Source organism: Filicampus tigris, chromosome 19, assembly GCF_054856515.1.
Source record: "Filicampus tigris isolate MCC_2025a chromosome 19, RoL_Ftig_1.0, whole genome shotgun sequence".
Classification (NCBI taxonomy): Eukaryota; Metazoa; Chordata; class Actinopteri; order Syngnathiformes; family Syngnathidae; genus Filicampus; species Filicampus tigris.
The window spans coordinates 13,407,257-13,431,834 of NC_141235.1; the positions used below are offsets into that span (position 1 = coordinate 13,407,257).

General features: G+C 38.9%; 3 protein-coding genes across 6 annotated transcripts in view; all 3 read right to left on the reverse strand.

Moving 5' to 3' along the window:
- Positions 1-304: 304 nt before the first annotated feature.
- dcxr (dicarbonyl/L-xylulose reductase) lies at positions 305-9,699 on the reverse strand. Its single transcript, XM_086017006.1, has 9 exons — positions 8,518-9,699; positions 8,270-8,347; positions 6,587-6,684; positions 6,339-6,493; positions 4,884-4,926; positions 4,672-4,771; positions 4,488-4,552; positions 1,650-1,767; positions 305-802 (listed from the first exon to the last, which is right to left on the reverse strand). The coding sequence occupies exons 2-9, from the start codon at positions 8,319-8,321 to the stop codon at positions 699-701; spliced, it is 735 nt and encodes a 244-aa protein (XP_085873132.1). The 5' UTR covers positions 8,322-8,347; positions 8,518-9,699; the 3' UTR covers positions 305-698.
- A 150-nt stretch (positions 9,700-9,849) lies between these two features.
- rfng (RFNG O-fucosylpeptide 3-beta-N-acetylglucosaminyltransferase) lies at positions 9,850-21,015 on the reverse strand. Its single transcript, XM_086017005.1, has 9 exons — positions 20,661-21,015; positions 19,185-19,742; positions 17,297-17,345; positions 15,652-15,754; positions 15,408-15,561; positions 14,844-14,929; positions 13,442-13,607; positions 11,817-11,902; positions 9,850-11,717 (listed from the first exon to the last, which is right to left on the reverse strand). The coding sequence occupies exons 2-9, from the start codon at positions 19,674-19,676 to the stop codon at positions 11,642-11,644; spliced, it is 1,212 nt and encodes a 403-aa protein (XP_085873131.1). The 5' UTR covers positions 19,677-19,742; positions 20,661-21,015; the 3' UTR covers positions 9,850-11,641.
- A 1,099-nt stretch (positions 21,016-22,114) lies between these two features.
- Positions 22,115-24,578, reverse strand: part of atp6v0a1b (ATPase H+ transporting V0 subunit a1b) — a 40,211-nt gene continuing 37,747 nt past the window's right edge. For all 4 annotated transcript variants that reach the window (XM_086016119.1, XM_086016118.1, XM_086016116.1 and 1 more), the window contains one exon: positions 22,115-23,186. In XM_086016119.1, coding sequence (XP_085872245.1) covers positions 23,093-23,186 — 94 coding nt within the window. In that variant the 3' untranslated portion in view covers positions 22,115-23,092. The remainder of the gene's footprint in view (positions 23,187-24,578) is intronic.

Sequence of the window (24,578 nt, forward strand, 5' to 3'; positions counted from 1 at the left end):
AAACCATGCAGAGCAAATGTGAATTTGTGGTTGCCCAAAATACATTGAATACGAAACCGTTGTTTGCGAGACTCGTGAGCGAGAATGATTTTCAACTAAAACATTTTCAATTTTATATTCATTCATGTTGATGCAACCCGCCAAACACACACTCTAAGAGTTACAGTCGTAAATAACATTTACAAAGTAAAAGGTCGGAAAGTAGCCCAATCTCAGTCTTTCTCGCAGTCGTCACTATTTGCATAGACATTGTAACGTTTCAGGTAAAAAAAAAAAAAGAAAAGATCCACACCCACGGTAATGATGGGATATCAAAAATTCTTTATTCACACCCACGAGAAAACGGTAACAAGCCAGATAGCAGGTCCTTGTAACTATACATGAACAGCGATCATCCGCACTACCTTGCGTCACAAAATGAGTCGTGTCGACCAGCAAAATCAGAGAGGCTGCAACAGACGTCCTTCTCCTACCAAGTCTGGCCACCAACTGGCGGAAACCAGTCTGGGCGGCAACTTAAACATATGCGCCGGCCTATGACATCCCTTGTTGGCGACACACCTAAATAAAGGACCCACATCCCTTACAGTTGTTACATCATTCATATAAGGGTACATTAACCAGCACTACAACTGACATATAAAACCAAATTCTGGCTAGAGACCAAACAGGGGAGTTGCTGGAGATATTTTGCTGGTTTAACAGGCCAGGAAGCCTCCATCCACAGGCAAGGACACTCCATTTGTCATTGTGCTCTTATCACTCAGCAGGAACAAAATACTGTTCACCACTTCATCCACCTCTGGACACAAACACAAAAAGAAAGTAGTCAGTTTAAAGGTTCAATCACAGTGCATAAAGTCGCCAAGGAAATGAGGATTTATCCTTTTTATAACCCCGAATTCTGCTAGTGCAAATATCATGTCTTCCAAAAAAATGTGAACATTTCAAAATACTAGTCAGTGTTTGCACAAAACCTTCAGGAGTCTGTTAAAAAGCCTACTAGAACATCTGAACCTTGTTGTTCCCTGACTCCCATTTAACATTAGTTTGAATGTGATTGGTCAATTCCAAACGTATCTACATTCTGAGTTCTAAGAGGCTGTGCAACCATATAATCTCACTTTTTTCATTTTACTTCCCCTCGCTAAAAGATGTTTTTTTTTTTTGTACAATTGAGTTGTACAAGTTACGGGGACATTGGTGGAAAAAGTTTTGAAATTACTTATCTTGTCATTTCGACAGCTAGATGGTAAATTTGTACAATTCGTAGCATTCATCACATTGTTATTCTGTTGAATTTAACCAATGAGATATTAGCTGATTATTAGCATTAAAAAAAAAAGTAATTAAGTGCATTATAATTATTACTATCACCACTGGTACTTTTACAGGTCCTGAGATGATCTGTTTATTTATTTTTTTACATTATTACAGTACATAAAACTGGGTCTGGAGTGGTCTGTCTCCACCTCTGTCCAAAGGTTAAGAAAGACAGACAGGGCCGCACAATTGTATTATTACAGCAAACCCAAGTTAATATACAGTAGCATGCTTTCAGATGTACTGTATTACAGAACATTGATGTTTAATGAGCGCGGGCTAATTGTAATAAAGGCAAAGGAGCAGTCAAGTCTGCTTGCTCTAACCTGCAAAGCGGCCCAGCGGGATGCGGGATGTCATGGTCTTAGCTTTCTCAGAGTCGCTCCAACCCAGACGGCCCATTTCAGTCATTACCACAGTGGGGTTCACACTGTTCACGCGAATCTGACACCAATCGCAGCACAGGACATTCAGTAAGAGGACATAGTAACAGCTACAAACTGTAGTCAATTAAAGCATAGATGAGTAACAGCTACAAACTGTAGTCAATTAAAGCATAGATGAGCAACAGAAACAAAGAAACTGGATGAAATCGTAATATTATGCAAGTTGAGCACAATTGCCCCGATCCTCCAATGTCCATTTAGGGGCTCTGGAAGAGTGAAATGTTGTTGCTTTGTGTTTTTAAATTGATGCTTATTTTTCACCTGAATTGTATGGATATTTTTTTGTTGCAAAATTAAATAGATATATGTTTTTTCAAAATCTATACTAGTACTACTACCTATTTGTCATGTCATGTCATGTCATCTTCTAAACCGCTTATCCTATATAGGGTCGCGGGGAGTTGCTGGAGCCTATCCCAGCCGTCAATGGGCGAAGGCAGACTACACCCCGAACTGGTCGCCAGCCAGTCGCAGGGCACACATAGACACTGTCACTGAGCGGGAATCGATCCCACGCTGCCCGCACACAACTCAGGCGTGTGTACCACTACACTATCAGCGGACTACTACCTATTTGTATGATTACTATTCCAGAAATTCAACACTTATTACCTATATTTTATGTCCTAAAATGTTTTTTATGTGTCTATTATGTGTGTATATTATCTTACGTCACATTTTGAATGATAAATGATCTCCAGATAATTTAAACTAGATAAATATTTTGGGGTCAAAAGATAATGTGACGGACATTATGTCATTTAAAAATGGCCTATACTTGTACATACATTACTATTGTTTTACTAAAACTCAAAATCATAAATAATGACACTCACTAGACCAGGGATGGGGAACTTAAAAGTTGGAGATGTTCAGTTCAAATTGAACTGTGCATTATGTTACAATGCTTTTACAATATTAGCAAATATACTTTTTAAAGATAAAACCTCTGCCTTATTTTGATAAACACTCGGGCCCACTACACTACTCTTTTTTTAGTCTTTTAATGGTGACTTATGGGGTACCTCAAGGGTCTATAATAGGCCCTAAGTTATTCATATTAAATATTAATGATATATGCAACGTCTGTAGAATGAAAAAATGAAATGAAATGAAAAAATTTGCGGATGATACCACTCTCTATTGTGCTGGCAAAAGTCTCAAAACAGCTTCTGAATGCTGTTCAAAGTGAACTGAACACACTGAAAAATTGGTTTGATCTCAATAATTTATCGCTAAATTTGGAAAAAAAAAAAGTTTATTGTGTTTGGCACTAAAAAATAAAACACGTTAAAATCACTGTACATTCCATTGAAATAGAAATAGTACAAAATACTACATTTCTTGGAATGATCTTTGATGCCAAGCGGGCGAAATCATCAAATCTCCAAACCGTCACTTCCAGGAAACCGAAAAAACAAAACACGAAACACATGTTTGTTGAACCATTAACATTTTGTCAAGAGCAGAGTTGGGCATCATCTATCTGTCTATAACTTCTGGGCGGCATTTCCGGCCGACCCACGCCGTCCCAGTCCGACCCTTGTCGGCGACGGCCAATCGGCGTCGAAAACATGAGTTTCATGTCACACGCCGCACAAGCAGACACGCCACCAAATAAAGAAAAATATCAAATAAAAACATTAGACACACACACATGCACAGCATGGCAATCAATGAAATAAAAACAAAATGGGGCACGTCATTGCATTTGTGGAACCGAAAGGAACACAACACTGTTTTCTTGTTTTTGTTTTTTTTTTCAGGAGTGGGGCACCTGCATGCCATGTGGTACCAGTAAAATCCGTTCTCTACGCCGAATTGGCTGACTCGGACCGACCGGGCGGGTCTGAAATATAGACGGGAACTCATTGACAGACTAAAGCATAGACAAATGCCCAGCTCTGGTGAAGAGCAAGCCATTTTTAACACTTTAGATTGGTTAATAGTTTATAAAAAATTGAGGGGAAAAATAACCGACGAGAGGACAGACCAGTAGATTGTAAAAAAAAAAAAAAAAAGGAGAGTCACTGTCACAAAGACAGACTTTTACGTAGTTTTACTTTAAAAAGTTGCTCGATGGATCATTGGAGAAATCCAAAATAATTTGCGCACTTTGCAAAGCCAAATTCAAATACCATATTAGTTGTACGTCTTTGGTGTATCGTTCAACAGTTGTATTTTACAGGAAAAGAATCATATTCAGGGAAAGCTATTAAAACAGAAAGAAAGCTATTAGAACAGTTTTTGAATCAAAATATACTTTGATTTTTTTTCCATATTAATGCCAACATTTTACTCAAGCAAATATTTTTCCAAGCTTTGTAAAAAAAAATTGTAGTTGAAAAATATTAATCGCGATTAATTATGGACAATTTTGCGATTAATTAGTTCCAAAAAATTAATCGTTTGACAGCACTAGTAATAACATGTTTGTAGGCTGGTTCCTTGAGATGGCCAGTGCCATTATGATTACTCAAATGGTGGAAATGAGTTCCTGTATCCTCAATTCTAAGCAAATCCTCACCAAAATTGAAGTACGGTAAGTGTTCCTGGCCCATGCACCACCCCTCAAAACATTTTGATGCAAATGACATTTTGTATTGTTTGTGTCATCCTGCTTCCTGTATCTGTGCCACTCTTAATGAAAACAGTTCCAAAAAAGTGTTCAAAGGCAAACAAGTTTATTGCTGCCATGTCGTTAACAACGCCACGTACCTGATGGGGTCCCAGCTCCAGAGCCATGACTTTGGTCAACATGTCCAGTGCTCCTTTAGTAGCACCTGAAGGCGATTACATACAAGCGCGAGATGAATCCATCGGGACATTGTGCTCTTTCTAAACAACAATTAAAAAAAGTCAAAGGTGAGCGCTCACAAAGCTGGATCTTCAGTTTACTCACAGTAGACAGTATGGTTTTCGAGGGCGCACTGTGACGCCTGGCTAGACACATTGACGATGGAGCCTCCCGATCTCCTGGCTATCATCCCACGAGACACAACCTGCCACACAGAAACAGGAGCCTTCTTTGATACAGTGGAAACAGTTTTGGAGTGAGAGAATTTAAAAGCTCCTCAACATGCTGTTAGAAAACATAATGGTCTTTATTTTTACCTGGGACACATGCAGCACCGCTTTCACATTCACAGTGAAAGACCTAGAAAGAAAAGGCACTTCGTTTACTTACGGGGTTACATTTTCATTCCACTCCTTAGTTCCCACTTGAATCATATTCAGACTGAGATGATGAATTGTTTCAACAGGATAAAATTGATGTTAGTAAAATTTGCAGATCTGGGTCAAGGATCTAAAGGATGTACAGGATCAATGAATGTGTAAGGATCTATACATCTGTGCTTACAACTGTGGAAGTGAGGTGGGGAGAGACTTTTCTGTTGTAGCAGAATCGCATGACAAGTACAGTACAAGCGATGTAACAAGTCACGTGCCTTTCGGTCTGAGTCAGCTGATATACTACACCTCTCAACTGACTGAGTAGAATAAGTGATTTCTTTCCCAGTTATAATAGTTTGGGATTTGGATTTTATAAATGGTTTTTATTTGGTTTGGACTTTGATTTTTTGATTTCAGTTGGTTTTAATTTGTTTTTGGAGTGGGTTTGTTAGTTTGGGGTTTTGTGTGTGTCCCCCCCCCCAAAAAATGCTTTTGTTTTAGTTTAGTTTTTATTCGTTTTAGTCCTTTTTTCTTTTTTTTTTTAATATATGGCGTATTTGTCGAGTGCAAAATTGAAAAAAAAAGTCAATAAAAGTCACTAAGTATTTTGTAATAAAGTAAACTAGAATTCTCAAACGACTGGCTTTCTTTCCTCTATACGGACATACAGTAATGCCGATATAAGTACATTTAAAATCAACCCTGAACGCTCATGTCTGATAATAATTGACAAAGACAAAAACAAGGGACATTTTCACTCTCATTCTAGCTAGTTTTAATTTGTTTAATCAGTGTAAGATGTAGTTTCAATTAGTTTTCTACTTATTTTAAAAAAGCATTTTTAACTGTATTTTATTTTGTTAAAGGTGAAGTCAACCCAAATATTTTTTTTTTCAAGAACATATTCGATGCGGGCCCACTAGTTGAAACAAGGTATTCTGATAAATATTGTGTTTGTGGAATAAGAGTTAATTTACCCGTTTTAAGCCCTCTGTGGGGGCGGCCATTTTGTCAATTCCATCGACTCCAAATGAGATCACAACTACCCAGCGCTCAGGTAACGACCAATCACAGCTCACCTGTTTTCTGAAGATGAGCTATGATTGGTCCTTATCTGAGCACTGACCCTCTGTGATGTCATATTCAGTTGACAGAAGTGACAAAACGGCCGCCCCCCGAGATGGCTAAAAAGGGGTGGATTTTGCTACTCATTTTTCACAAACGCAATATTAATCAGAATGCCGTATTTCAACTAGTGGGCCTGCATAGAACATATTCTTGAAAAAAATACATTTGGGTTGGCTTCCGCTTTAACAAAAATATTTTTCAATTTTAGTTTGAGTTATTTTGTTAGTTTTCTGTAACTATAATAACCTTGCTCAACAATTGTCTTACTTGTCAAATTGGTCAGGTGTGACATCGAGAAACGGCTGGAGTTTGGCACATGCAGCATTATTGATGAGCAGATCAATAGGGCCAACGTTTTTGAGGGCAGCATCTGTGGCACCCCAGTCTGCCAAGTCAACACACACAGGGATGATGGACGGACACTATGGGAACATACCAGAAAACAGACACATGCATGTAGGAGGGGAAAAAAGTAAATTAGCTCTGAAAAAAATAGAATACTAAGAATCATGTACCTCGTGTACCAGACTGTCCAGGTCAGACTGTGTGCGCGTGAGCGCTGTGACAATTGCGCCGTACCGTGCCAGAGCCAGAGCCGTAGCCCTGCCAATCCCTAGGATACAGTACATACACAAACAGCGTGTGAATTAACAAAACACAAATTGAACGATAACACAAACGGCTGACCTGTTTTCTGAAGCTGAACCGTGATTGGTCGTTACCTGAGCCCCGAGTAGTTGTGATGACATTTTCAGTCAACACAAATGACAAAATGGCCGCCCCCCGAGATGGCTAAAAACGGGTGGATTTTGCTGCTTAACTCATATTCCACAAATGCAATATTCATCAGAATGCCATGTTTCAACTAGTGGGCTTGCTGGGAACATATTCTTGAAAAGAAAATGTTTGGGTTGATTTCTTCTTTAAGCAACAAAATCCATCCATTTTTAGCCATCTCTGGGTGTGGCGGGTTGATATCCTTTTTGAGGAATCAATATCCCTTTAAGGCAGGGGTGCCCACACTTTTTCAGCCTGAGCGCTACTTATGACATGACCGAATCAAAATGATCTACCACCTACTAAAAATGCAAAATACATTATTTATAAATATATTGAGAATTATTTTTAGATGTACCGTTTATGCTGGTGTACTTGCATGACTCATCAATCTTTATAGAGATAGAGCACAATACAACAAAAAATGTTTTGTAATTACCTTACTGTGATGACTTGCACTGAATGGAATCAGCAAGGGACGCATAGTTCGGACAGTAGCTGCTGATAGCCAGCCTCAAGCAGATTTGCAACAACAACAATCCGCCCAAGGATAAAACAAGCCAACTTTTTTGCACACTATGCTAATGCTATATAAATGTTGCTGTCTGTAAAGTTCAAGAACTGTTAAAAAAAAAAAAGCCGCCGAGTGAACAGGACGCGGCTGTGTGTGACGTAGGATGCCCGACGCTGACTGGCTGCCGCGAGGCGGAATGGGAAAAAAGAAACGCTGCCAACGCAGTTGGTGTGAACGTAGCAATACAGTAGTGAGGACAGATGATAGGCTGGTGATCTACCCACGATTCCTTTGCGATCGACGTAATGGGAACCCCCGCTTTAAGGCAAACTGCCAGCTCAACAACAACAGCAACAAGATTTGCATCATTTTGGAAAAAAGTGCAAACAAAATCCACACGTGCACCCTGTAACCAAAGTATTCCTTCAGGAATGCATAACTTTTTCTAATAAGACAATTTAGACGATGGCGATTTATATTACAAAAAAGCACTAACTTTTTATGGTATTGTATTGTCTTGTTGTTGGATTGACTCGCTCTACAACAAGAGCAGGTAAAGTATGTCGTGGGACTATTATATAAAACATAAACTGGAGTTAAATATAAATCATCACCAGTGCTCTTTGAAGATACAAGAAAGGCATATGAGTACTGTACTGTCAGTGAGAATTTTTCAATTCAGGTTCAAATTCCATTATTTAAACATCGTACAAAGACTTTACATACATTTGTGTACAGTAGCATAAGTAGTTAGTAGAGAACAGTGCAGTATTTGATTTAACACTTTGACCGCGGTGTTCACGTCATCCACTGGGGACGCTACACACCACGCTAGTCGTTGGGTCGGGCTAGTGCACACAACACATGCAGGAAGGATAGTCATTGTTTTGCGTGGTGTTATGTTTACCTTTTCCTGCTCCGGTGACCAGAGCGTGTTTGCCTTTAAATGAAATCTCCATACCGAAACAGGACCAAAAATAATCAACTGCAAATGAAAAGAGAACATTTCACTTGCGACGAGTCGGACTCGTGACTCGCAACTGTGGCATGATGATACGCGACGAAACCAGCAAGATCGCCCCCTTAAATGCTCACTTGAAGAGAGAATATGTGTGTCTTTTGAATGATTGAAAATGTAAGAGTTATTGTACTCACCAAAGCAGTGCAAACGCGAAAGAGGCTTGTCTGTACCGCAGCAGTCAGGAAGAGGCGTCACTCGGTTCCGTTTGGCTACCAAAGTTACATTTAAAGTTTAAGGGTCGAAGTGGGATTTTCCTGTACCTGTCCAGCAGAGTCATCGACAGCCCACCAAGGTATTTTGCTTGTTTATCACGTGCATAGCTTTATAAATTCCAATCGAGCTTTATCTCATCTAGTTTAATACGGTAACCTAAATATTAGGCTCGATGATTAACTTACTCTGGAAACTACACTCGCGATTAAAATATACATAAATAGAACACCCATCGGCAAGACTACAATACAATATTGTATATGTGCAAATCACTGTTGTTTAGTACACACATAACCAACTGTAAAAAAATAAATAAAATACTGTTTGCCAAGAGTTAACAACGCACATGCATTTATTACTTTATATCTACATTACAAAAAAACAACCTCAAAGCACATCACCAAACAAATGTCACTGAATGAATTGGAGGTCAATTTAGGTATCGACATTTTATAATTTTTTTCGTATAACGTTACAGATTTTTTTTTTTATCAAACACTTCATCATTGACAAAAGACTTCACATCATAGTCCCACGCACTGACGTGCAGTGACACACGTTTGGATTTGCAATTCTTGTGCAAATAAAGTCAGGATTCTGAGAATAAAGTCAGAATTCGCACTTGAAAATCAGAATTTTGAGAATAAAGTCAGAATTCTCTGACTTCTGATATTCCTTTTGAGAAATCAATATCCCTTTAAGGCAGGGGTAAGGGATATCACTTGTGATCTTAAAGTCAGAATTCTGAGAATAAGGTCAGAATTCTCACTTTAAAGAACAATTCTGACTTTAAAGTCAGAATTCTCCCACTTCTGATATCCCTTTAAGGCAAGGGTGAGGGATGTCACTCGTGAGCTTTAAGTCAGAATTCTGAGAATAAAGTCAGAATTCTCACTTTAAAGAACAATTCTGACTTTAAAGTCAGAATTCTGAGATAAAAGTGAGAATCTTGCCAACCTATTTTTTCCCCCCCAATGGCCCTAATCCTCTTACGTAGAAATCAACAAGTACTGTATAGAAATACTGAGTTTAGGTATAGGGTGGAGCCAAATTCATCTGCGGTCAAACCTGATCACCGAAGAGATAATGCAAGGTAGCTTCGAACTTCAAAACACATCACCTTAATCTCATGCTGGACTTTTACCAAGAGGTAATATTATATAAGAAAAACATTATCAAGCTAAACATTACATCACTGAGCACACCACAATTTAAATTTAGCATGTATTTTGTCAATAAAGTGGCACAAGTGAAACTGCTAAAACATCCAACTTTATGAAAATGCTGTTGACATTGTTCAATTGAATCTGTGAACATCCAAATAGTAAAAAAGAAAAAAAGAAAAGTAAGAGTCCAGGTTATACACTTTTAAAAAGGATCTGTACAAATTTGGACTCTGGTCCCTTACTGTACATAGTTAACATTTAATGACCACATGAAGAATCACTTTGAAAAAGAGCATCTAACTAAATACATGCACAGTCAAAATAGTGCAAAAACCATAAATGTGGGTCTGTTACAAAACTGGATGACATTATGAAGACATGACATTAAATTCATTCATTATACACATGCAAAGTACCTCATCGTCTCATTCTTGAGTCACCTTCCTTCATTGCCATGTCATTTTTTGTGGAGTTTATTACAACACTGTATATGGACATTTATATATAATAACAGAAATGCAAAACATGGAACTGAATCAAACAGTCCTGCTTGGTGGAAATAGGACCGTGCAAGAATATGTTTTTCCAATTTTTACTCAAAACGTAGCACTGAGGCAGAGTCAGAGTTTTTTTCCCCCCCGGTCATATAGACTGTTTGAGCTAAATCAATGAATTCAAAATGTTTATATATTTTTATATATATATTTATATATTGGGAAACACTGACTTAACTATCAGGCCGCCCCCTCCCTGTGTCACTTCTGTCAACTAAAAATTACATCACAGGGGTCATGTAACGACCAATCATGGCTCAGATTCAGAAAACAGGTGAGCCATGATTGGTCGTTACCTGAGCAACTGTGATGTCATTTTCAGTCGACAGAAGTGACAAAATGGCCACACTCAGAGATGACTAAAAATGGGTGGATTAACTCTTATTCCACATACGCAATATTTATCAGTATGCCTTTTTCAACTAGTGGGCCTGCATAGAACAGATTCTTGAAAAAAATATGTTTGGGTTGAGTTCCACTTTAAGTTCAGCAATTTTTCATTTTTCTCTGAATGTTTTGATGATGTTATGAAATCCCTAAATTCCTTGCAGAAACTTTCTTAAACTGCTGTGACTACTTGCTCACCCAATTGTTCACCAAGTGGTGAACCTTGCCCCATCCTTGCTCATGAACAACTGAGCCTTTTGGGGATTCTCATTTTATACCCAATCATGACTCACCTGTTTCCAATTACCCTGTTCATGTTACAAACAGCGATTTAAAAAAAAAAAAAAAAAGTTATTGCATTCCTCAACTTTCTTTTGCTGTCATCGTTCCAGTTTTTTTGGAGTGTTGCAGGTATCAAATTCAAAATGAGTGAATATTGGATTTATATTTTGTTACATTTTCTGAGTTCTAGACTTTAATCACAAAGATTGTTTTTTTTCCTTTTTAGTGTAGCTATAAACGTCCTCCTCACAAAGGTGCAACATATGTCCTTTCTCTGATACTAGTTATACGTTTCTTCATTTCTAATACATTTATTATTATTATTATTATTATTTATCATTTCTTCAGTTTTCACAGTCAGCACACTTGCGTACCGCAGCAGAAAATGTGCAGAATTTGATTCTAGAAGAAGCTTCAGATGCTCCAGAGACTACAAACGACTTCCAATTCATTTCTGTTATTCTGGCTCAGGATGCCATGGCGTTGTATTGACTATGTCTTTTGGCGAATGAATCGATTCAAACACTCATGAGGTAGGAGGTGAGCAAGGCTTGAATTAAAGCATCAGTTGTGAACAATTCCCAACTAAAGGTAGCTGGATCTCAGCAGAACAAGGTTACGTTAAATCAGAGCTGCCGGAAAAGGTACGGTGGACGTCACTTTCCATTAGGAGCTTTAGGCTTTGGACACCAATCGGTATCAGGATATAGGAGGCAGTGGACTGTCTTAAACCTGTGGAATTGGAAGAGTTTCTTGTTAATGCATCATCTCATGAGAATCTGAGCTGAGGAACACCAAGCTTTTGGACTATTCTACTACTTATTTTTCTACCTTGTTGGATCTTCCACCAGTGAAAAGCCTCCAACGATGCTGACCACATTCCGTCGATTCTCATAGCCTCCATAGCTAAGCGTCACCTATTAGAGGAAAACAGGGATCTGTTAAGTTTGCCTTCTCAAAACTCGCACTTTCACAGTTCTGACTCAGGAATGTAGAATATAGTAGTTATTTTTATTGTTACAGAACGTTATGAAACTAAATATTTCCTCACATAGCGTCATTGGCATACCCTTATTAATCGCCAGTGCCTTGTCCACTTGAATACATTAAAAAAAGCACTACTGATACCATTGCAGACAATATCATGATAATACTGACAACGGTGATCAGTTTTGTTTTTTTACTTTTCCATTACAACAGGCACGGGGTAGTCTGGGGGCTGGATCAACTTAACTGTCCAAGGATGTGGACTTCTGCCATAACGAGAAGTGCCGATGTGGCAAAGTACAGCCCATCAAATGCACATAAACCAAAAATCTATTTTCGGGTTGAAGCCAGCAAGACACAGCCAGCCGGACGCCATCAAAACAAAAATATACATATATACAACAACTGTACATCCATTTTGTCTTTTCCATCAACATTTAACCATATTTACAATTTCATAAGTACCATGGATGAAGAAGTGCAATAGTGATTGCGCGAGCAGCACGTAAAGCTCGTCGCTTGAGCTTATTACATTAAAAATGTAAACATGTTTACATGAACATTTGAATGAAAAGAACCAGAAAAGTAAACGTGTTAATTCCTGACCATTTTAACAGGAAATATTTATCTTTCACATTTAAATCACCCATTCAGAAACACTTCCTTTTTGAACTTTGATGGGTGAGTTTGACAGATTAAATAAATTCACGACACACTGCAATACAGGACAATGAAATACTTAATTAAATACATAAATGCATTGGAAATCTAATTAATTAATGACACATTTACTTAATTATACATTTATTTATTTATTTGATGTATTTAATTGCACATTTAAATATTAAATTTTAATATTAAATATTTAAGGGTGTATTTATTTATTTTATTGTGGCACTTTCTCCATAGATTTGAAGAAAATCGTGAACTGAATCAAAATCGCATTATCTGTCAGAAAAATCTCACTTCAGTCTTCCCCTAAAATCATTCAGACCTACCAGGGAGACATTGTTACAAAACATTAATCCACATTAATCCTGTAAAAAAAACATTAAATGTCCATCTCTAACATAAATCACATATTCATCTTGTAATATCAAACCCAAGTGTTTTCAGTACTTTTTTTCTCACTTTTCTAATATTTTTGGGGGGTCATGTACTGTATATTATCATTATATTACATCTAATTAAATTACTAATTTGTTAAAAAAATATATATGTATACTGTATTCTATAATCACATCTAATATGATAAAAAAGACATTTGTACAAATAAAGGCCTCACCCCCCTTTCAGGCACATTATTACCAATAGAAGCTTCTGTAGATGTACAGCAGTTCAATAAATAAATAAATGCCTCCTAACCAGGAATAACACATGTATTCAACCAATTATCAAACATAACTTCTGTACAGAGACTACTCCACACCCTTCTGATGCCAACAGACCAAGAACACAAACACACTAACCTGCTCTAACACACTGTCAGTGGGCAGCTTCTGGAGATTCTCCAGATGGGAGTGGAAGAGGTGTGTGTGGATTAATGTGACCTCCAGCAGAGCCTCAATAATGTAGCCAATGGTGCAATCATCCGGGAGGCGGATCTTCTCTGCGGTACTGATGAAATTCCCCAAACTGAAATCACATGATAGAGTTACAGACTTCAACTTTATTTCCACACCGATTTCCCTGCCTTGTAGCATGTATTATTGTAGCAAATTAGCAATTAGTTAAATACAGAGCTGGGCAGTACGTCCCTGGGCCGGACCGGTCGGATGCCCATTTTTGGGGTGGAGGGGTGGGGGGTAACAAATTTTAAAAAATGGCTGGACTAAGTATGGCCGGAAGTTGATTTTAGTCCGGCCCACTAATCGGCCCTCATGCGTGTGACGTGCTCGCGAGGCGGCCAAAAATCAACTCAGCCTACTCGGTGAAAGGCTTCTTTTTAGGCTTCTTTCTACTCCCGCGTCGGAGCGAGCGACAACTGCTGTTTTTGGGTCGGGGGGCGGAATGGAGCGGGGGCCGACAATGTTTATGAATATGGCCGGAGGGTCGCGGCCGGAAGGGTACACAAGTCAAGGGTGGAGGGTTGCGGCCGGACGGCTCTGTCACCATCACACTCTGGCGGCCACCCGAAGCCGCCGCCTCCGATGCGGGGCCGCGATCGCCTGCCTAGGTTAACCATATTGTGAAAATTGGGCACAGCCTAGACTCCTGACATAGAACATAAAATTTTACATGCAGACATTAAAATCCAAGTCTTTTGAGGTATTATTTCCTAATTCAAAAAGTCAATGCTTTTCTGACTTTTTATGACTGAACCCTGATACAGTAAGACCATTTAGAACAGGCGTGTCCAAAGTCCAACCGGGGGGCCAAATGCGGCCCATATTCAAATTTCCACCGGCACGAAGCCCTTGGCAAAAAATGAATAATTTGTGGCTCGTGAGTACTGTTGTCCGCAGTAGAAAATACACATGTAAAAAAAACTATTTTATATTTCACCAGAAGATGGCAGCAGACCCGCGACCGTGCTCTTGGGTGCTTGTGGATATACCTCCAAACACAACACTCTCAAAGTCGCATTAGGTGGCATATTTTTCATTGGCATACAAAACAACTGTGTCTGTGTAGCTCGCTAATAGACTGTGGCTGTTCTCAAGAAATTCAATATCAAGAGTCGCTAAAACATGCAAACTACTTTACGTACGTCTTACGTACGTCTACGTGACTGGTGACGAACATCGTAACTGAAAGCAATTGGAACTGTACGGTCGGCCACCACACATTTTCACCTCAGCAAATCTGGCCCTCTTTGCAAAACACAACTGGTTTTGAATAACTGTGGGATGAGGAGAAGACAGGACCTACCTGGCCCATGGACTCATTTTCAGTGCCAGACCTCGGCTGATGCAGAAACCCGCGCCACCTGTTGCAAACCAGAACTTGACTGACACCTGAAACAAGAAACAGATTTTATTTTAAAGTGAAACTCAACCCAAACATATTTTTTTCAAGAATATTTTCTATGTAGGCCCACTAGTTGAAACAAGGCATTCTGATAAATATTGCATTTGTGGAATAAGAGTTAATCCACCATCTATCTAAGGGGGCGGCCATTTTGTCACTTCTCTCGACTGAAAATGACATCCCAGTTGCTCAGGTAACGACCAATCACGGCTCACCTACTTCCTGAAGCTGAGCCGTGATAGGTCGTTACCTGAGCCCTGAGCAACCGTGATGTCATTTTCAGTCGACAAAAGTGACAAAATGGCCGCCCCATGAGGTGACTAAAAACGGGTGGATTTTGCCACTTAACTCATATTTCATAAACACAAATGATTCCATAAAGGAGGAAAAATGGGATCTTCAGCTTTTCTGCAATATCTCCCATTCAGAGTAGGTTCAAAACTCAACTGAGGTGTAGTTACTGACCATTCCATTGCTCTTGACCCTCTCTGCAGCTTCAATGGGGTGGTCAAGACTGGGCCGACCAAGGTAAACATCCTGGCTGTGGTGGTAGGAAGATAGCAGTTGCAACAGACTAGGTAGGATCACATAGTTATCATCATCCACATGACAGAACCACCTAAAGGACAAAATATTACGAAAGAAACTGAGTCTTAAGGTCTTGTTCTCAGATCAGACCTTTAACAACCCCCCCCCCCCCCCCACTCACTTCTTTTGAGACTCAATGAATTTGTCATACTCAACAGACATTTTGCAGCACAGAGCCTGTCGAGTGTGAGCCGCTGAGCAGTTGGTGTTAATAATATTTGCACCTATAAAAAAAAGAGAGATTCAAAAAAGATACAGGAGGGTTGTGCAATTAATCCAAATTCAATTGCGATGACGATTCTTACACTCAACCATTACAAAATTGGCATAATATTATTGTTAACTCATTCACTGCCATTGACGAATTGACTTGTCTTTTCACAGTCCAGCTGTTCAATCCCAGGAACTTATTTATATTTTTTTCATTATTTTTTCAAACGTTAGGGTAAAAGAGGGTCTGAAAAGGTCTGGCATTGAATGAGTTAAATAAGTATTCACTTTATACTATGTAGTAGTATAAGTATTCATTCTTATACTATGGTGAGCATACTTGATTTCAAAATGTGCACTTGAGAGAGCTATTTGAATTGTTGGCAATTTATAAGTCAGGGTTTTTCCTGCATTCAAAATTGCGTGGGGCCGCCTCCAGCTAATTTTGTGCCCACCCTCAGCCAGAGCAATCGATATCGCTAAACACAGCGTCAAGCTCCAGCTGTGTTGATTGAGCGATTGATGTCCCTGTCTGGCAACAACGGATTTTAACTCCAGTTGCAGCGTTCGCCACTATAGAAGCACAACATGAACAGCGGTGCACCGGAAAGACCTGAAGCAACTACCAAAGAAGATCGAAACGTGTTTTTTTCCCCCCCGTTATTGGTGCTATCGACGTCCGAATTTGCCCTGGCAGATGGTACAAACAAGTAAATATTCCATCCATTATCTGTACCGCTTCTCCTCACAAGGGTCGCGACAAGTAAATATTGAATGTTTTATTTGCATCCAAGCATGTCTTGTTGAAATGATTTTTAGCGTTGCAGACATGGCAGGCAAAATCAGCCACTACTTTGAAGTACGACCTCGTGGGGAGGAGAGTTAACAGTCCAGGTGAAACAAAGCAGAGAAATTGTGGGAAAAGTGTCATTTCACTTTAAAGTCGGCACCTGATTTGTGTATGATTCTAGTTTTAATAGATGAATGCTTTAACATGATCACAGTCATTCTTATTAGAGCTCTCAACTTAAACTTGTAAAACAAAGTGAGTCAGTTGAATTTACAGAATACGTGCACGTCATGGCGCAGGGTCAGGATGGTAGTGGTACCACCTCTGGCTCAATTTGAGCCAGGAAAAACCCTGCAAGTGTATCGCAAGTAAACTCCAATGCACTTTGTTTGTTTATACAAGGAACCCATACTTGAATTTATTTGTACTTTTTTTAACATTTATTTGAAAATAACCAATTTTAGCAATTTTGTTTGGTCCAAAAGGAACGTGCAAAATTTGTATATCAAAGAATTTGTCTTAAATATTTTTTACATTTAAACATTTTCTTGTTTTGTAGCCAAAAATAAATGATTGTTTTAATAATTTCCAAAATAATCATGATGAAATATTTCTTCCATAATCGAGCAGCCAGATACAGATGGAGTATGCACTGTGGTTTCCTTCTAAATCTATCCAGTCATCTGATTGGCGGTCAGTACTTAAATACCTAAAAATGTGCTTTTTCTTTCCAATTCTCCATTAGGTAATAGTTCGGCATATTAACCTGTTCTCATCTGCAGCTCTTTGTCTTCACCATCTGAGAATAAGTAGGTCTGGAAGAGACAAAGACACACGTTTACAAACTGTCAACGCACACGCATGCGCATGCAGACGTACACACTTCTCATACAATCAGACCATTGTTTACTCTGGATGGTGAAAAGTGTGCAAATGATGTTTTGTTGAATAAGCAAAGTGTGGTTGTACATTACAACAGAATATAATTCAGTTCAGTAGAGCACTAGGTGGTCTCACACCTTACAAAGTAGGGAGGCCCAGAGAACAAAGAAAACGTATTTATCACTATCGTCTGCTGTCGAAGAATCCGATATTATTAGTATTATCATGGCTATGTATTACGAAAGCATGCCTGCTTCACTTGCATAGAAATGGCTAAGAAAGTGGTACCATGAAGTACATAGCACAATATATCCAAAAAAAAAATGTCAATATTGCAATAATGGCCTATGCAACATGCAAAGCGCAAAGACAGGCAATCGTTTTCTTACGGTGGATGCTTCGATCTGAATTTGACCAGTCAGATGCAAACTTAAATGCACATCAACACCCAATATTTGGACATTATATAGGGGAATTATAATTAATTAGCTAAGAACACATTGAAACACAGAGCCATATGATTTATGTTACCCATTACCCATACTACTGGGGGAAAAAAACAAGAGGGAACTGGACAGGTTCCTATTCCTATTCTTATTCTCGTTACATTGACATTGATTTGTATGGACTATGCGGCTACGTAGGACTCAATCCGCGCGATCTTGCATTTAGTCGCTGTCATGTGAAAAACACTTATCTCCATTTTTTTCCATTTCCTTATTTTCACATGAAACATGTTTCCGCATTACAGACATCACATTAAAGTGAAGATTTAAAAAGTTTCCAAAATTGGAGATAAGTGTTTTTCACAGGACAGCAACGATTTATTTGTTTAAATGAACAGTGTAAATATTGTAAATATTTTTGGGGAGTTAATACACTTGCGTTTTGCATCATACCAGTAGGTTTTGTGTTTGTGCTTTATTTTTCCCACTTCCTCCCTGATCTGAACCTTAGACCGCTGAGCCTAGCCTATGTATGAAGTACACAGTACATTTTATTTACTTTGTTAATTATTATAGCATCTGTATACGAAGTATGCAAATGTTAAAATCGCAACATCAACATCGCATGCTTTTTTTCAATTTCATGTAGTCCTACCATGAAGTAAAAACATCCCAACGGACTTAGAAATTGGAATCCCTCCCAAAAAATTTTTGTGAAAAATATGTCCCCAAGTTTGACTAAATTTTGAAATTTGAACTGCCATCCTGGATGAGATTATCATAAAACCGCAAATTGTCAGTAATCTCAGTAGAACTTGACTGTATTTTTCAGTTGTGCGTTGATGATCCAAGTGCCATGTCGAGACTAGTACAGGACTACTGGACTGCATTTAAAGAGAATGAAAGGAGCGGCTTTGGTTGGCCATGATCTAGGTCGGCTTTGAAAAAGTCCCACAGCCGTGCACTCCCTCTCACACATCCGCCAGTCTGCACTCATCTGGTATATTACCACATCGGGTCTAACCCAGCTCCGCAGAGATCCGTCAAATGGCGAACTGGATTTACGTCGGTCACCAAAATAGAGCCCCGCGTGTTCATTTGAAGCACTGATGATAAGTTACTTAAAAGATTGAAAGGTTTGGCATCTGGAACTAATTACGGTATTCCAAAGGGAAATGTTGCTTTAAAGACATCAAAGTGAGGTTATTCTGTTAAACAGAATATGTTTGTGTTTGAGGTTTGACTCATGGGCGTGCATGGGGTGGGGCCAACGGGGCGGTCGTCCCGGGCATCCACCTGGAAAGGCCCAATTTAAACTACACTCACCTGTTCTTTAGCCTGTGATATCCAGGTCTGAATCAGCAGCACCAGTCTGGACTTGTGGTACTTTCTGGTGGTTTTAACTGCAATAAAAATGTCTTTTAATTCCAGCAGGTCTCGTGATCTAGGTCCAGGAATTATTCGACCTTCAGTGGTAGAAAGCGCTTCAGAGTTTTTTTCAGAGTACGTCTCTTTGTAGTCATCATTCTCAAAACGTTCCGTCTCTATGGTACCATTCTGCTCTCCTGAGCTTTTATTCAATTCTGTGGCACCAGCAGAATCAGACACTGTGGGAAGCCCAGCATTTTGCTGTAAAGTGTAATCTGAGGTCTTCACTTGAGGTCTGGGCTGTGGCAAGTCCACCTGGCGAGCCGTGGGTTGGAGGGCTGGGATGAACAACAAGAGGAGGCCGCCGAGCACGAGGGAAAACAGGAAGCCGACCTTACTGATGCCCACCGAGGCTATGTGCATTCTGGCGAGCCGATGGAGGGGATGCATCAGCCTCCAGGGCTGAAACCGCTTTCGACGCTGCCTCGTCCCATTCTCACTCCATCGCACCGAATTCTGCAAGAGTTGAGGGATTCAGTATTGGACAGACGTTAATGTAACGTCGTTACGTCTCAAACAAGGAGGCGGGTGGAGGGTTCAATAATTAATGTTTTTCAAGAAAAGAAAGTACCAGTACCAGGAGATTGTCTTTGGTACTCACTAGTGGTGCAATAGGATCACATGAGTCACGGTTCGGATTGGTCACAAAAAAGAGAAATAGAACTTTGTCTTCATTTACTTTATAAAACGCTTTTACCCATTACAAAAGAAAAAAAAAACACTCCTAATGTCTAATATGGCCGTTTAGGATTTAAGAACGCAACTTAATGCAATATAAGGCAAGATGGATTATTATTTTATACGTGGTACAGTGTATAAAATAACAAGGTATCCTGCCAAACATTTTGAGCTGAATGTTTTCTTTAAATTATTTAATGGGCAACGGCTGAATAATGTAACAGCTATAGTTTATTTTCACTCATACTTGTCAACAAGTTGATACAGCTTTGATTATTTCATGAAAACACACGCACGCACATACTTGTCTAAAGTAATTTCCAATTATTCACTATCAACAACTCTATCAATTGCATGCGACATGAGTCTAATCTTCACATTTAGTCATTTTAATAAAGACTATCAATCGTCAATTTTTCCCTTTAAGCATTTACCAATGATACCACTTCCGTTAAGTAACAGCAAAATCAAAGTTTAAGGTCACTCAAAATAGTCACTCACTTGAACGGTAACTATTCTCGTTGCTTTTCAAATGCTTCGAAAAGTTGTGTTCATTCATGAGCTACTATACAACTGAGGAGAGTTAGCCCTGAGTCGAAGTGTTCAAGACACTCGCGCGAAACAGTCACCATTAAATATTTTTTTTGCAACGAGAGAATGGCACAAAGACTTAAGTTGGTCTCCACGGAAACTTACCAAGAAATATCAGAGGATGCATCCGAATTCCGCCAGTGCCACCCAGGAGAATGCGATCAAATGTGGAACTTTTAACTCAAACGATTAGCCAAGTTAGCTTACTAGAAAACAATCTTCATGCGCGACGAAGTTGGGAGTTTTGACGATTCCCTCCCCCCGTTCGGCTCAATGCCTTCCAATTAATCTTCTATGATATGTTAATATCTTTAACAGTTTTCTTGATCACCTGTGCAGATTCAATCGTATATTATTATCTGGCCGTGAATACAATCTCATAAAAAGACGAAAACAAAGTTTCTTTCGCTGCCAGGTTGCTTCTCCACTCAGTATCTGTAAGCAAGGTTCTGGGATAAAAAAAAAAAAAGTACAGTTTCCGGTATGGCCTTCAAAATATAGTAAGTGTCACAATTGGCATACCGGTACTTGGAAAATGATGTAGGATTAAATAATTCATAATTATCAATAAAATTATGTCTGTGTCGAATGAAAGTGCAATAAACAAGTTAAATAACTTAAATGGATTCACATGAAAGAATTTAAATTAAACTGGGTCAAATCCTGTTTCACTCTAAAAACAGCTGGGTTAATTAAAAATAACAATATTTTGGGTCAAAAATGGAGCGATCCACGACTTGAGTCAGTTTGATCCAACTTTCTGGGTTGTTTTAGCAGAAACCAAATGGGTAGTTTTGTACAAAACAACCCACAAAATTTGACTTTTTCGTACAAAGCAACGAAATACGGTGGGCCAAATTGACCCAATTAGTGGATTGGTCCACTTTTGACCCAAAATTCTGATATTATTCTGATAACTCTTTTTGGAGTGGAGTAATTGTTTGCCTAACTAGATAATTCAAGTGGAAGTTACTCAATAATGGCTGCAACACTTTAAAAAGTCAATGCCAAGTGTTACCTTGTTTTTTTTCTCGGGCGGAATATTTAAATTTTTTCTTGTATACTAATATACTTTGTAATTGCACAGTTGTCTTTCCGAAAACAACATGACCTCATTTGAGATTGTCAATAAAATAATACAGTAACAATAACAGAAACTATTGTTTGTTTTTATTATTTGCAATTATTGTGTAATTATTGTTGTATTCTTTTCTTTAGATTTTTCACAAACATTGTTTTGTCTCTAATTATACAGTATCGAGAGGGCCCTGATTGCTACAAAAAATACCTTTGCCTTAACCCATGCATTTGAACAACATAGATTTAAGTTACATCAGCATGTGTATACTGTCAACTAAGGATATATTATACCGATTAAAATAAATCGAGGTTCGAACATGTTTCTAAGCCTGTATAGGACAAAGAAGACAAGAAACAGGACAGAAAACACAATCTAAATCCAAACCCCAAATCTTTATTGATCACGTCACACACACACACACACACACCCACACACCCCCACACACCCACACACATTAACCTTCCACATCACCAATAACTTAAGTTATACTTTTTATTTCTTGAGCCTAATGTCCTGCAGTAACACACGTCAGTTTAAAAGAAACTTTCATGCCACGAAATGACATCGATACAGTAAACTCTCACAGTCAATACATACTGATTGCATTGTGTTGGAGGTGTGTTGGAGGACGGAGACATCTAAAAGAGGCCGGATAGAGGCTCTCGAGGACCGGACTTGGGAACTCCTGATCTACGACACACTATTCTCCACAACTTACATAGAAGACATGCAGGAGACACCAGGTATAACTCAATCTTGGCAAGGATAGCTATTTTATCGTCTCAGAAAAACATGAAAAACAACTGTGTGGTTTTAAATACCAATGTTTTCACTGTGTGTGTATATATATATATATATATATATATATATATATATATATATATATATATATATATATATATATATATATAGTAAAATACTGATATGAAATATGGCTTCTAATATGGAAATTAATACCTGACATACTGTAGATATCATAGGTATCATTCTGCAAGTAAGACTCTTTTTTCAAGAGAAGGTCGGATGGATATTATAACGTAACGCAAGTGTATGTTGGTCTTGTGGTTATTTATTTTTCCATAAGTTGAGTGAATCTTTTTTTCCACAGCCTAGAAGTTGAAAGCTGTGCACAGACATGTTGTACTTCAACACATCCAAAACATGGAGGAGGATTCAGACACAACAGGAAATTACACCTTATTTCACAAGCCTCACTGAAGCTATTAAAAAGAATGAAAGGAATTTACTAGAGAGGGGGTGAACACTATACAGTACCAGCATGATGGGTTCCAGTATGTGTACAGCTGGGGCATTGATACCCGTCACAATAGTTATACTGTACATGTGTACTAATACCACAAACGATTTGGATTGCCACTAGAGGGACACAGAGCTTTGCACAAGGGTTCATGCACACTGACACAGATTGGAAGAGAGAAGACGAGATTCCAGATGATCATTCGTCAAATCTTCCATCCAGGATGCTCTCAAACGAAAAGGGCACAAATTTGAAGCCCTGGCCGGAATAAAACTTATTCTGGAACTCCACCCTGAAAAGAAAGAATTGAGTGGAATGAGCATGTGGTCAGTGAGGGGGTTTCATCAATGTGGAAAAATGTGAAAAACGCTAACAGTGGAAAAAGAGAATATGTTAAGCATTTATTACATTGGTACAGACATATGACATTTCAATGTGACAGGCATCAATGTTAAGTATACATTTTGTATTTGCATTTGTCATGTTCATTATCAGTTTCTTAACAGGGTGCTCTGAAAGGCACTTTGAACATGTAGCCAAAGCCTATGTAGCCTATCCATGATCCATTATGGATACCGCTTAACCTCACAAGGGTCGCGGGCGTGCTGGAGCCTATCCCAGCCGTCTTCGGGCAGTAGGCGGGGGACACCCTGAATCGGTTGCCAGCCAATCACAGGGCAAACAGAGACAAACGTCCGCACTCACAATCACACCTTGGGGCAATTTAGAGAGTCCAATCAACTTACCATGCATGTTTTTGGAATGTGGGAGGAAACCGGAGTACCCGGAGAAAACACACGCAGGCACGGGGAGAACATGCAAACTCCACACAGGGAGCCGGGATCGAACCCACGACCTCTGAACTGTGAGGCGGACGTGCTAACCAGTCGACCACCATGCCGCCCCTATGTAGCCTATTTGTAGTTAAAATATGATACACATTGATACATATACAAGTAGAGATAGACTGATATGCTTTTTTTTTGGGGCCGATACCGATACCGATTATTAGTAGTCAAGGAGGCAGATAACCGACATTTGGAGTCGGTATTCATTTTTAGTGAAAAGGAAAATATTGGCATCAAAATCCAAAGAAAATTTTACTCTTAACTTTGTTGCAACGTCTTTAAACATGTTTATTGAACAATGTTTCAGGTTTGCATAATTTAAAAAAAATCATTATTACAAGAAATTTTTGACAGTATACATCTCTGTTATAAAATTCTAACAAAAAATTCACAAAAAAATCGATTTTTTTTTTTCAAAAAATCTGAATTGAGCATTAAGACCTGCGGTGTGAACCTAGCCAAACTGATCGAAGCGCAGTCAGACAGATTCTGTGCCACACTGATACATGTGGTGGTTATCGTATTTGATTCATAAATATGACAACAACATGCAACGGACCCTCTAAAACCGTTGTAGAAATAAATTATAATCATCTCTATTTTATTTATCTCTATTTTAACACCACTCTGAGTCGCAGCACAGCTGTGTGGGTGTAACACATGGACACAAACTATTGGATTGGAAGCTGTTCTCCAATTGCTCACTTGACAGCAGTGATCTACGATGCCCTGGCCAACTTTGCGTCATCCACATGTGGGGATTTGCTTGCAGTTCCTTATACAAATGTACTTCTGCATGGACTCCAGCGAGTCTATTATTGCTTCCGCAATGACAA